The following is a 13113-nucleotide window of genomic DNA, read 5'->3' on the forward strand; positions in this document are numbered from 1 at the left end:
AAGCCTAGAATACACTTATATGATAGCTTCTTTATAGCATTACATATGAGTGTCACATACTAGTGTCACATGTTCTACATTCATAATTATCAACTGACAAAATTTCCTTTTTAGGAATTTGTCACACACCCACACACACATGTCACACTATGCGACATTGTGACCAAGACAATAGGATCTAACCTTCTTACACAGTATACTTTAAAGTTTTTGCTTATATGTGACTATTATCACCATTTATGTCAAACTTGCTAATTTAGGAAACTAACTTAGATAGCAGTGGATTATTGCAGCATTAGCAGCCTAGAAGGGACTTAGCACTGAGAAACTTGAGAACTTAGAGATATTGCAGAATTATTAGGGTATCTATTGCAGCATAGGGCATTTGGGGTCATCCCTTCATATTAGAATGTGCAGCCCAGCGGGCCGTTCATTCTAATATGAAAGGATAAGTGGAATTGGTAGAGGAAAATACTAGAGTACCTTGTATTGTCTAAACACCAGTCTAATGACATTGTCATTATCATATACAATATATTATCATATGTAATAACTAGTTTGGTCTAGGAACAATCAAAAGCACCTTATTTGTTCAATACCATCTTGCTAGAACACTCAATTATACCAGTTTTTTGTACAGGAAATATTAGAGCTTGTATAAGTTTTTTTCACAAAAGAAAAAAAGTTGAACAAGTATTGCTATCTAATGCAATTCAAATATATGTTGGTTTGAAAGAAAGCTAGATGCTGACTATCAGCTATTTTAGAAGCTGCACTTATAAACAATAATAAAGCTTTTATTGACAAATCTGATGTCCTTCCACTTACTATCTTCACCCTTGGTAAGTCTTCACTCTTGGTGAGTTATACAAGAGTTACCAAAGGTGAAGATACCTAAATCGCGACTTGTCTGTCTTCAGACAAAGAAGGGATGATGAACATGAGTTAGCCAAGGAAAGATTCTCTTTGTGACCCTGTGGCTGAGACCGGTCGACATTCAGGGGATACACACTGCCGACGACTGTGTCAGGCCTGAGGTTTGGGCCAAATCATCGCAAATGCTTCATGGTTGCCGTCAAGTTTTACGCACGAGCAACGCACGAGCCATTGCGCAAGTACTTACAAACTACAACCGATTCAATTCTGTTCGGGCCCTCAGATCTCAGACCTCAATGTAGACCGGGGATAAGGGCCGAGACCCGAAAATCACCCGAAATTGCTTCCCGCATATCAGTACACGTGGCGTCAGGGTCATGGTTGCCAAGGGCTCAGACTGAGAGTCTCCGATCTCGCAATTTCATGCAGTTGAACTTCATTCAAGTTTCATTCATGATTTAGTTCAACGTTGTTTACGAGCTCAACTTTCGGAGCGATATCTGGCAGCGCCGCTGGCACGAAACACAAACTGATAAATAACTTGATAGATACTGCAACCGTTTGAACAGTCAAGAAATTTCGCTGCTCCTCTGGAATCTGACCTGGCAGGGTGCACGTCCAGGGATAGATGCGCGCGTTTTATGCATGAGATACTCGCTTCGTATGACAGGTGTAGGCATCGTCGATTGCCGATCAGGGCGCTTGATTTTCTCCCATCTTCTTTCCCTCACGTTGCCCTCACACCAACGACCATCTCCAGCATTCGGTCGTCCTTTCGAACACCTTAGGGAGCTGCAAGAGCTCAGTCCGGGACGACATCATAGCCTGGAAGCTCATGAAACACCATCTTGTCACCGTTGTTGACCGGGCCCGCCAGGGGTTACCGCACGCATTCAAACGGGCGAGAAGTGGTGGTAGTGCTGGGTCTGGGCTGGAGAGAGAGACGGAGACATTCCATCTCCCCCCCGAGCTCTGGCTGCATATCTTCACCTACCTCATCACCTATTCGTCGTCAACAACTTCGACGTGCCAAACGGACTCCATTCGTGCGGCCACTCTCACCTGCCACGCCTTCCGCTCGCTTGCACAGCCGTTGCTGTTCGCAAAGATATCTACACATCCGCCTCCGCCACGAAACGGGTATGGTATCATTGGTCTAGGGCAGAATCCAAGTGGGCCACGGTATCGACGACGGACAGTACAAAGAATGGAGTTCTTTAGTTCAGTCGCCATCGCCCCTGCAGTTCGGGAGGTCACCATCGACCCGCCAGAGGATCACTCGGATGTGGAGGAGATAGACACAATATTCGAGAGCCTGGCCAAATTTCCCAATCTCACGACACTTGTTCTTCGTTCTATTCGGTTATCCCTCAGACGACTGTCGCTCTTGCACCAACTTCGTCTCACCACCGTTACCCTGGACTCTTGTCCGAGCGACATTACTGCATTCGCCAGCTCAGCATTACGCCCGCTGTCGCTTTCGACTGTCGTGTTAAAATACCCTACGAGCGATACCCCAGACGAATCCCTTCCTCCATTGTTTGCGGTCTTTCTTTCCCCCAAATATCTCCACCGCCTCTCTTCCAACACGACACAGGTCCTGCCACCGCTTGCGCAATCACCAAGAGCATTTCTCCGCCTTCAGCACCTGGAAGTCTCCGTGTTTGGCCTCACATCGCCCTCCTTCGTCACTGCGATGAGCCAGTGTCCAAACCTCGAACGACTTAACCTTCAGACGGACCATGTTTCCGCTCCAAACATCGATGTCCAGTTCCATGGCCACCCTCTTTCCAATATACCACGAACGGGGGTACCTGGCGCGCTTCCAGCAAACGTGATCCCGCTGCTGAAGCTCTACCGCGGACCGCGCAACTTCGCTGGCCTGTTCGCTCGCTCGGGCGGCTGTCTGAATGCGGTCGAGCTCAGTGGGCCGATAAAGGCGCACCGGCTGGCGCGGACACTCCGGTTGCTGCCCAAGACCCTGGAGAGCCTCAGCTTCCGCGTCGACGGCGACGTCCCGAAGACCCTGCTGAAAACTATCGGCACGCAATTCCCCGCCCTGCGCTCGCTGTCGATGACCGACCCGCTGCTCTCCGGAGCCGCACTGGATTCGCTCCTCGCGCCGTGCCGCGACAGCCCGCTGTCGTCGCTGCGCATTATTCGCCTGCGGGTCGAGGGCAAGGACCGGTACAACCTGTGGGTGCCACCGGTCGAGCAGGCGGGCGATGTCGTGGATGTGTTTGGCAAGGTGCGGCCAGCGCTGCAGGCGGTCTACCCGGGGCTCATTTGCGTAAAGCTCGTGTATGGGCTGGAGAACGCGTGCCTAGTTTGGAGGGGACGAGGAGGAAAACACAAGGAGCTGGTGCTGGTGACGCCAATAGATTGAGCCGATGCATACGCGTGTCTGTACTAATTAATCGTAGCAATAAAACGGAATGCAAATAACCAGTAAATTTGAGCAATCGGATGCCATTCGGAGGATCAGATATCACCTGGTTCAATCCCATAGTAGTCCTTAAAGTATGAGCACCAAATGGTTCCCAAAATTTAGTCCAGATTCCAAAAGCCCTTAAGATGTAATGAGCAAACCATTCTCTCAACCCTGTCGTTTTGGGCTGAAATTTGACAAGAAGCTAAGAGCCGAAAATTGTCCAATCTGGATGATATTTAGAGAGACTGTAGCTGTTGCCAGTTGATGCAAAGTACCAGTTAACAAATTTGAATACATACTTTCCTTAGCCTCAAAATAAGCTATAATGTCTGAGAAATTTACTGTCTAGGGCTAGAGTGATCAACTATATCAGTGTTCTGCTTGCTTGCATGTAAGATTATCCTGATTTCGTGGACATGGAAGGCTAGAATATATATGTATAAGGTAATCTGTTCAATTTGACCATGTTTCCCTACCCATGTGGCATTATTTTAGCATATTTCCTTCTAAAACGTGGTCTTAGATATCATTGGTGTTTTTGTTGGTGTAATTATAACAATCAGTGTTCTAATATATAGCCCTGCAAATGTGGGCACTCAGAGGGGATATGGTTGGAAATGTTACTTTAGGTGATAAGGAGTATTTTGCTGATATCCTGGGACTACATGCACAGAATGTCATGATCTAAGCTCATATGATGCCATATAATAGTCCCCCCCCCCACACTTCTACCCATTTCTAAGTACATAGCAAGTTTGAGGGTCATTCAATTCCCAATGACCTTAGGTGCTATATAACACTCATGGCAAAGCCAATGGCAGTTGAAGAAGGGGGGTCCAATGGGAGTTTGAAAGCAGATTTTTTTGCTTTGTCCCCAATAAAGATTCAAGAAACCTTTGTTTGCCTTTCCACTCCCACTGGGCCGCCCTTTGGCAAACTGCCATTAAGTTTGCACCCAGTGTAACCCAGGATAGAGATATGCTAAAAGGGTGGGGGCACCATTCCCTGGGAGGGGCATGATACCCCTACCAGTAGATGTACTCAAATCAATGAGATTCACAAAGGTCATCATATAGTGAACTCATCATTTTTGAAATAGATAACACTGATAATGGTTCTGTGAGAGATCCAGAATAGCTATGGGGTTGATTCAAGTGCTGGACAGGTTCATTTGAAGGTCCATACAATCCTACATTCATGTCTTAGATCATACTTGAAATTAATTCCTGACCAGTTGTAATTGTCAGGGGATGAGGGTCCAGGTGCCTAGTTGATACCAAAGCTGGGGGAACAGCCCCACGGCCAACTACTTAAGTACAGGGCTATCTGCGCACGGACCAGTCACGTGATCAGTCACAGCTGTCACATCACATGCTCCCCTTACACCAACCCCTCCTCAAGATCCGTCGCCTCGACGGATAGGCGGAGTGTAGGGTTCTGCGAACTCGTATTCAGGATCGCCAGGGAAATAGAGGTTGTCGCCTATGACGCGCGATGACTGCGCAGGTACGCCCCCTTGTCGGGCAGTCTGCCGGTTACGCGGCCGGGTGTGAGCTACGTCAATCTGCATAGGAGAGCCGATCGGGGTAGGTGACGCGCTGGTCAGCGCCGACGGAGTGGCCATAACCACCGAGGGTGCGAAGGGAGTAGGGTAAGGCTGGGGGGTAGGAAGAGATGGTGCCACGGCCTGCATAGGTTGGGTAGTGGCGGCAGCAGGTTGGCGGGGTAGGGAAGACGGGAAGAGGGGGGAAGACAGTCGCGAATGCCCAGCTCGCCCACCAGCGGCCAAGGCCCTCAGATGAGTGGCAGGTCGAACCGCAGTAGTGGCGCGGGGCACCTGAGACTGTGCGTGGATCACGGTGGACGAGCGGTGCGGAGGGGCACGGTCGACATCCATCTTCGTGGCACGTGGTACAGGCACAGGCGCGGCAGGAGGAGGGGGGGCAGGTCCCTCAGCAGATGGTGGCTGACGTTGCTTCTTCGCACGGACACGCTTGCGCATAAACCGTTTCCCAAGCGCAATAAGCGCTTCACCGATTTTCTGGTTGGTTACCCGGATAGAGACCCGGCGCTCGCCAGGCGCAGCGCGATCAGAGTACGCGCGCAACTGAGCACCGGAAGTGTCGTGAGCTTGGTGGAGACCCTTGCCGCCCCACGATATGCCCGACAGCCGAGTCAGGCACCACAAGCGTACAAGAGAAGCGCGTGACAGTATCAGGCGCAGTAGGAGGCAAGGTTTCGGCAAGTGGTATAGAAGTGTGGGCGGCAGCAATGACAGCAGGGGTAGGGGCCGGGACTGTTGGAAGAACCCAGCGACTGCCGTCCCAGACACCGTGGAACGTAGGACCAGGGGAAGGGGGAGCAGGGGGTGGAGCAGGCGTACCGTACCATACTCAAGGCGGTCGAGACGGTCGGTGAGGCGAGTAATTTCGCTCTGCAGGAGCAGGCAGTACGAGTACAGGTCAACAGGGACGCCGGGAGTCGTCATTGGAGGAGAGAAGGCAAGCATAGTAGGGTGAGGACGAATATAGGAGATAGAGAGGATCAACTGGGGCTAGAAGAGTGCCAGAGTCAATGTAGAGGCTTTGGTATGCTGTCAGGGGATGAGGGTCCAGGTGCCTAGTTGATACCAAAGCCGGGGGAACAGCCCCACGGCCAACTACTTAAGTACAGGGCTATCTGCGCACGGACCAGTCACGTGATCAGTCACAGCTGTCACATCACATGTTCCCCTTACAGTAATACCAAAGACACTCCCTTTTGCTCTATGGGTACCTACTATACTATTTATTCAGTTCGTCACCCCCAAAGACGTGTGACATGCGTGATGAATCTAACCTTTCATCGTGCCTTCCCTATTAGGGAATTTCGGCGCCAAAGGCGCCAGAAATCATCAGAAATTACCCTTTTTGGACATGTTTTAGGTCAAATTTCAGTGGGACAGTATGACTGACGGAAAAATTTTGTCAGGCCGAGGCCTTTGTGATGCGTGACTGACAAACCGAATAAAATAGTACAGTGCCCTCCCTTCAGCTATTGTTAAGTGCTTTGTCGACCAGAGGACCAGAGTCGGAGTCAGAAACGGAATTGAAGTCAGAGAGCACTTGGGGACAGAACACCACAAAAGGATGTTTGGGTGACCAGGGCTTCCAGTTGACCAAGACAAGACAAGGAAGAAGAGCGGAGTCGAGACCAGCAATGTTAATTTACAAACTGAAGTACGTGATGATATATCAAAGTATTTATAGTATAAGAAGTAACGGAAACGGAATAAGGGATAACAAAGTAAGTAACAAGATTAAATAAGATAGAAGAGCAGTTGCATACAAGGAACAAGGCATAGATGATTGCATAGATCATAAGTCAGAGTAATTGGAAACACTCAGTAAATCTTCATTGCGTAGAAACCAAATACCGGAATCGAGTATCAGAATCGAATGCCATGGATATAACAGCTATCTTCTGTAACACATGCCAGAACCACAACTGATTATAGTATGTGGTCCTACTAGACATCTAAATATCCTTATACATACATCTTAATGTCAAGTAATCAGTCTATAGACCCCACCATTCATGTAAACCAGTTCTGCATGCAACTCATCTTGGAATATTCACCCCAATTTAACCTCGAAGAATTATAGAGATCCATCAGAGTATGTGGATAAATGTATACACCTCATTTGCCAAGTTCTACATATTTGATCTATAATTAACTTGCAGATCATAGTTGTATTGCCAATATAATGTGCAGTACTATTTATCAGTATAATAGGGAATAATAAGATTTTCAATGCATATAATGTGGTGTGAGAAATTTAATCTCATTGGGGAACCCCTCTGTATGCTTCCTACCCTTATTCTATTGGGGACATCTCATTTCTTAGTAAGTTATTGGGACATTAGTGTGATAGGATATATGTTATATATACCAGTAGAAATGATACCTAAAATTACGGGGTCTACTACATCTGAGATGCAACTTGGATCATGCTTATCCGTGAATTCCTCAGCCAGATATCAAGGGATCATTGTGCCTGGTGAAATTTGAAATATGAAACCTAGAAAAAACCGATATAATATTATGATCTCACCACAGGGAACTATGATCACATCAGGACATCTCAAGCCTTAGATAACATAGCACTACAACAATCATCTAAATTCATGCACAATTGGTGAAGATATTACAGTATCAATGCATGTGATGAATCATCATAAGATGATATAGGTATCTTGATACCATTTTATTATCAAGGATATTAATCTTATTATTCAGGTACTTGGAGGTCAGCGTGGAGCAGTTAATACATGCTCAGGCATGCAGGGGGTCCAACCGATATGTGGTTCACGGATACTTCCCCTTCAGGTCATGGGGACATTCTGAAGCAAAAGATGATATATGTGATCATCAAGGTCACACTACATTAAATACAGGGAATTGTACAGGTAACCTGAGTTGTATGCATAAGGTGTGTTCCAGCCCTCTCACAGGTACCCTTGATAGTGCTTCAATCACTTATGTAAGCTGTCTACTTTATGAGATATTACTAGATCAGGTATAGATCAGCTAATTAGCGAGTGCGAGTGCTAGCACAATTATTCAGGACTATAAGTCATGAAAGTTGTTTATATAGTTAAAGTACCCAACTTTGATTTGTGACAATCTGTGACATTCACTGATCGTTGTACTGTCAAATAGCAAAAAATTCCTTTTTGGAGGTTTGTCACACCATGTGACAAATATAGCAGCATGACTAGTGTTGCTGCGAGCCCGAGCCAACTCGTCCCCGAGCCGAGCTAAACTCGGCTCGTTCCAAATCCGTCTGATCGAGTTGATGGGGGCTTGGGTGGCCCAATATGGGAATTCACTATAAGCCCTTACTTTTGACACAAAGTTTTCAGCTCAGTGGCTTTGGAGCATTGAAAAACCACTGGCCCACTCCTTGTATGAGGCAAAAGTAAGGTATTTTGTATTCTTTGACCTCTGCTATTATTGAGTGACAGCAGTGACAGTGACACTCAATTGGGAAGCCATCACGAGCTCAGTGATGAGCTGCCAGATTGGGCGGCTCGAGCTCAGCTCGAACTCGGCTCGCGGCAACACTAAGCATGACCCAGGTACTGACTTCAACCCAAGTTTAGAGAGGATTATATAATAGCTTCTCTATGGCATCACATACCAGTCACACCAACAAAGGTAAAATATCAGGTAGAGCTGAAATGTGCACAGAAACGCTGGATCAAACCAGAGACAACCCGATTGGTATAGCTATTGCGGCTTGCTGACCTGTTCCAATCAGGTTTCTTCCTATTTGATCTGCAATATTGGTGCGCGTTTCGGCACCAGCCGATATTTTTATCCTTTTTGGTGTAAGTATCATATCTGGTTGTCTGAGTTCTACAGCTTGCAAATTATTCATGATTATCAACTGACAATTCTTTTTTCCTTTTTAGGAATTTGTCACACATGTCATATTATGTAACGTTGTGAGCAGGACAATAGGATCTGACCTTCTCATACAGTATACTTTAAAGTTTTTGCTTATATGTGGTTATCATCACTATTTATGTCATACTTGCTAATTTAGGAAACTAAATTAAATAGCAGTGGATTATTGCAGCAGTAGCAGTGTAGAAGGGACTTAGTGCTGGGGGACTTGAGAATTTAGAGATGTTGCAGAATTATTGGGGTATTTATTGCAGCATAGGGCATTTGGGGTCATCCCTTCATATTAGAACGTGCAGCCCACTGGGCCATTCATTCTAATATAAAAGGATAAGTGGAATTAGTAGGTGAGCAACTCAAGGTAAATGGCAAGCTTTCTACTCCCAAGGCCCAAAAGCAATGTGTTATGCTACAAAAAAGGGGTCCCGAGGAAGTGCAAGCCAGACAACAAGGAGCTATCAGGGGTGGACATGTCAGATACGGAAAGCACAGAAGAGGGCACAGCATCAAGCTCCAAGACGGTGACTGAACAAAAATGAAAGATGCTTATGGGTTTGGCACAGCTGCAAAGGCTCGAAGAACCGCCAAAACCAAGCCAAGCCAGCGCTGAACTAAGACCAACAAGCCTCAGTGTAACAAATGACGGCGGGATGGTACAAATGAGGAAGAATGGGAGAGCTCTCGCAAACACAAGCGAGTAGACAACAATGTGGAGGATACTGGACATGCAAAGCAGTGACGAGGTAGTGCGGATAAGGAGAATAATGACCATAGGGAGGCTTTGAAGTGGCTGAAGCAGCAGATGCAAGGAGGTTTAAAGTTGGCAGCATCTACTGCACCAGCTGCTGCACCAGCTACTTGCCCCAAACTCTGTCCTACATTTGCAAATGCAGGGGTCAATCAGAAGACAGTGTTGGCTGGCTTTGTGATGGGGAAGAAAGGTAAGGGCCTGCCAGGACAAAGGGAATACACCTGTTTAGCCCACAAAACACTGTGAGTTATCAGTGGTAACCCGCCGGGTTGCTATTGACAAGGCTCAGTATTTTCAGAACATCCCCTGAGGTGAATAATTGCTGGGGAGAGGGGTGAATAAAGCTGAGCTCTAAGGCAAAATTCGTACTAAGTCCAGTATATAAGGAGTGAATAAAGGTGAATAATATAACATAGGTCATCCAGACCAAGTCTCTGGGAGTCACACTACGTAACAGGTAACACAGCGTCCCAAAAAAGAAACTTTCATTAATGATAGAGATTAGAGTTGGTAGTTCTAGTGACTATGTCATATGGTTATATACTATAACATAGAGCGATACATATAAGAAACTTCCAAAAAGGGAAATTTCCACAATTATCACAGAATGTCATAAATTGTCACAAAATGACAGTTCTCTATTTTGACTATACAAACAACTTTCATTAAGTGATGTATAGTGGTAGCTGAATAGTAGTATCAGAACTGTCGAATCACTAGCTGATGTTCAACTAATGGGCTTCTATTTCCACAACCACTTGATGTGTAAGGGTTGTGTGACCGCTTACAGCATGATGACAGAGTAAAATCGCAGCAATGATGGGACAGACTAGCGGACCGGTAGCGGGTGCAACTCCCGCATGTTCCATTTTCATTGGCTGTTGGAATTGTTACATGATGTAAACGTATGATTTCAGTACTACCAGGAAGGCCTTTCAGAGTATCATTACTTGAACTTGGCATTTAATCACCATCATATGATATAATCACTCTACTGACCATTTATTCACATGAAAGAGGATATGTGGGTGCTTAAAGTGATAAGGCTGCTGACTTGAGCCTTCAGATACCTTAAGCTAATGCTTGACTATGTCTACTTCCAATCCCAACTGAATTGGGCCCTAAAAATGCAAGGCATTCTCTCATCAGTGGCATTTGATTTCCATTAACTTTGGAAGATAGGCTTAGATCTCCAGCTGGCCTCAGTGGATAAAGCTGGAGAAAGGATCCTACTCCTATCTAGCCTAATGTTCCATATCATCTGTAACCTATTACCTTGATCTATTTAGTGCTAAGCATGTGTAAACACTAAGTTGAGGAGTATTTTGCTGATATCTTGGGACCCTATACATGGAATCTCATGATCTAAATTGATATGATATCACAGGATAGTCCATTATAATCCCACCCATTAGTGATGCTATAGCATGTGTCTGGGTGAGTCAATTGTTGGGGGCCTTAGGTGCTACATAACCCAGGATGGAGATATGCCAGAAAGGCAGGGGCACCACTTTATGGGAGGTGGATCATACCCCTACCATTGAATATACTGAAATCTCTCAGACTTCCACAAACCATGCCATGGTGAGCCAATCATTTTTGGAATAGATAACACTGATAATGTTACTGTGAGAGATCCATCATAGCCATGAGGTTGATTCAAGTGCTAGACAGGTCAATTTGAAGGTGTATACCATCCTACAATCAAGTCTTGGATCATACTTGAAATTATTTTCTGACCAGTTGTAATAGCAAAGACACTCTCTTCTGCTCTATAGGTACCTACCCTCTCTTTAGCTACCTTCTGTAACACATACCATAACCCCAACCAATTTCAGTACAGGGTCCTAGTAGATATCCCAATACCCCAATACATGCATCTCAATGTCCAATACTTAGTCTATAGACCCTACTATTCATGTAAACTAGTTTTGCATCTAACCTACAGTTGAATGTCTGCCTCATTTCACCATCCAGGTATGTACAATCATCAATCAGAGTAGGTGGGTATGTGTATGTACCTCATTGACTGAACTTGACTTATTTTGATCCACAATCAACTAGCGGATCATGGCTGTATTGTTAATGTCTTGTGATATAGCAGTAATATGTAGAATGGAGAATAACAAGAGATTTAAAGGATAAAACATCATGGGAGGCATAACATCTCTCAGGGCAACCCCTCTTCTACTTCCTATCTTCATCTCATTGGAGATTACTTACCTCTGAGTGAGTTATTGGGAGATTGAAATAATAAGATATGAGCCATATAGACAGGTATATAGGGTGCCTAAAAATATGGGTGGCTTGTAGAGCTATCAGATATGTCCATATAACCATAGCAAACCTGACCCTATGGTTATCCATGCATTTCTCACCTAGATATCAGGTCATCATTATGCCTGGTCAAATTTAAGTTAGAAAAACTACAGAAAAGTGGTATACCAGTATATTCTAAAGGCATGGGACTATGGTCATATCAGATCATATTAAGACAATATTACTACCTACCTACTAGTGAAATACCAATGTGAATCCATAGACAACTACTAGAGATATAGCCAGATCAAAATGTCTGATAGATAATCATGAGGCAGTATGGTTATCACACGGGAAATTCAAAATTTTCTTTTCCCTTTTAAACATGTATTGAATGTACATATTTAGATACAGGTTTCCTCAACCAAGAAATATGATATATTAATTATTTCATAAATGACTCTTCTTTATCAAGCTTTCTGTAAGAACAAAAAAAGTGTCTTTCACAGGGATGGAAAAGTTATTGAAAAGCTAACCTTTCCATATGGCTTTAAATACCCCTTTCTGTGTACTATAAAGAATATATTTTCACTCATTGCAAAAATATGTGGTTTATATTCCTCTTTATTTGTGGTATAAAAGACAATATTTCTGTCATTTTTAGAAAGGTCTTCTTTATATGCACCTTTGTTAGCAGATAGAAAGAATATCTTTCAAGACAAAGAGAAAGGTGTGCTTTTTGATTGCATGAAAGGGATAAGGAAACATCATCTTTCTGACTTTTTCAGAAAGATGCTCTTTGTTCTTATATGAAAGGGGAAACAAATGATGTCCTTTCTGCAAATGATATAAAGATGTTATTTTCATTGACATGAAAACATGAATATAAATAGCTTCTTTGTGAAAAAAATAAAAATATTTTCTTTCTGCAACAAAGAAATAGGTATACAAATCTGTATTGAAAAGATGAACTTTCAATTGACATTTCAGTTTTTCCTAAAACAGGTCCTTTCCATACAAGGGAAATATCTTTGAAAAGCAACTATTTATGCTAATTCAGATATATGATCTTTCTTACCTATAGAAAGAAGAATTAAAATGTTTACATTAAATTCATCTTTTAATGGGAAAAGAAAGTTTTGAATTTTCCCTGTGTATGCTGATGACATGGTATTGATAGAGATATTGACATTAGCTCTGTAGCTACTCTAGTTATTGATCAGTTGTAGATCAGCTGCTACTATACATCACTTAATGAAAGTTGTTTGTATAGTCACAATAGAGAACTGCCATCTTGTGACGATTTGTGACATTCTCTGATGATTGTACTATTAAATAGTGAAATTT

At 44.2% G+C, this 13113-nt stretch overlaps 1 protein-coding gene across 1 annotated transcript; it reads left to right on the forward strand.

Moving 5' to 3' along the window:
- Positions 1–1606: 1606 nt before the first annotated feature.
- MIND_01159100 (uncharacterized protein) lies at positions 1607–3262 on the forward strand (the record flags this gene model as incomplete). The annotated part of the gene is made up of 1 exon (XM_037368114.1): positions 1607–3262. The coding sequence occupies exon 1, from the start codon at positions 1712–1714 to the stop codon at positions 3260–3262; it is 1551 nt and encodes a 516-aa protein (XP_037215040.1). The 5' UTR covers positions 1607–1711.
- Between the last annotated feature and the right edge of the window lie 9851 nt (positions 3263–13113).

Source organism: Mycena indigotica (assembly GCF_014461135.1).
Source record: "Mycena indigotica strain 171206Taipei chromosome Unknown Mind.scaff0011, whole genome shotgun sequence".
Taxonomy (NCBI): Eukaryota; Fungi; Basidiomycota; class Agaricomycetes; order Agaricales; family Mycenaceae; genus Mycena; species Mycena indigotica.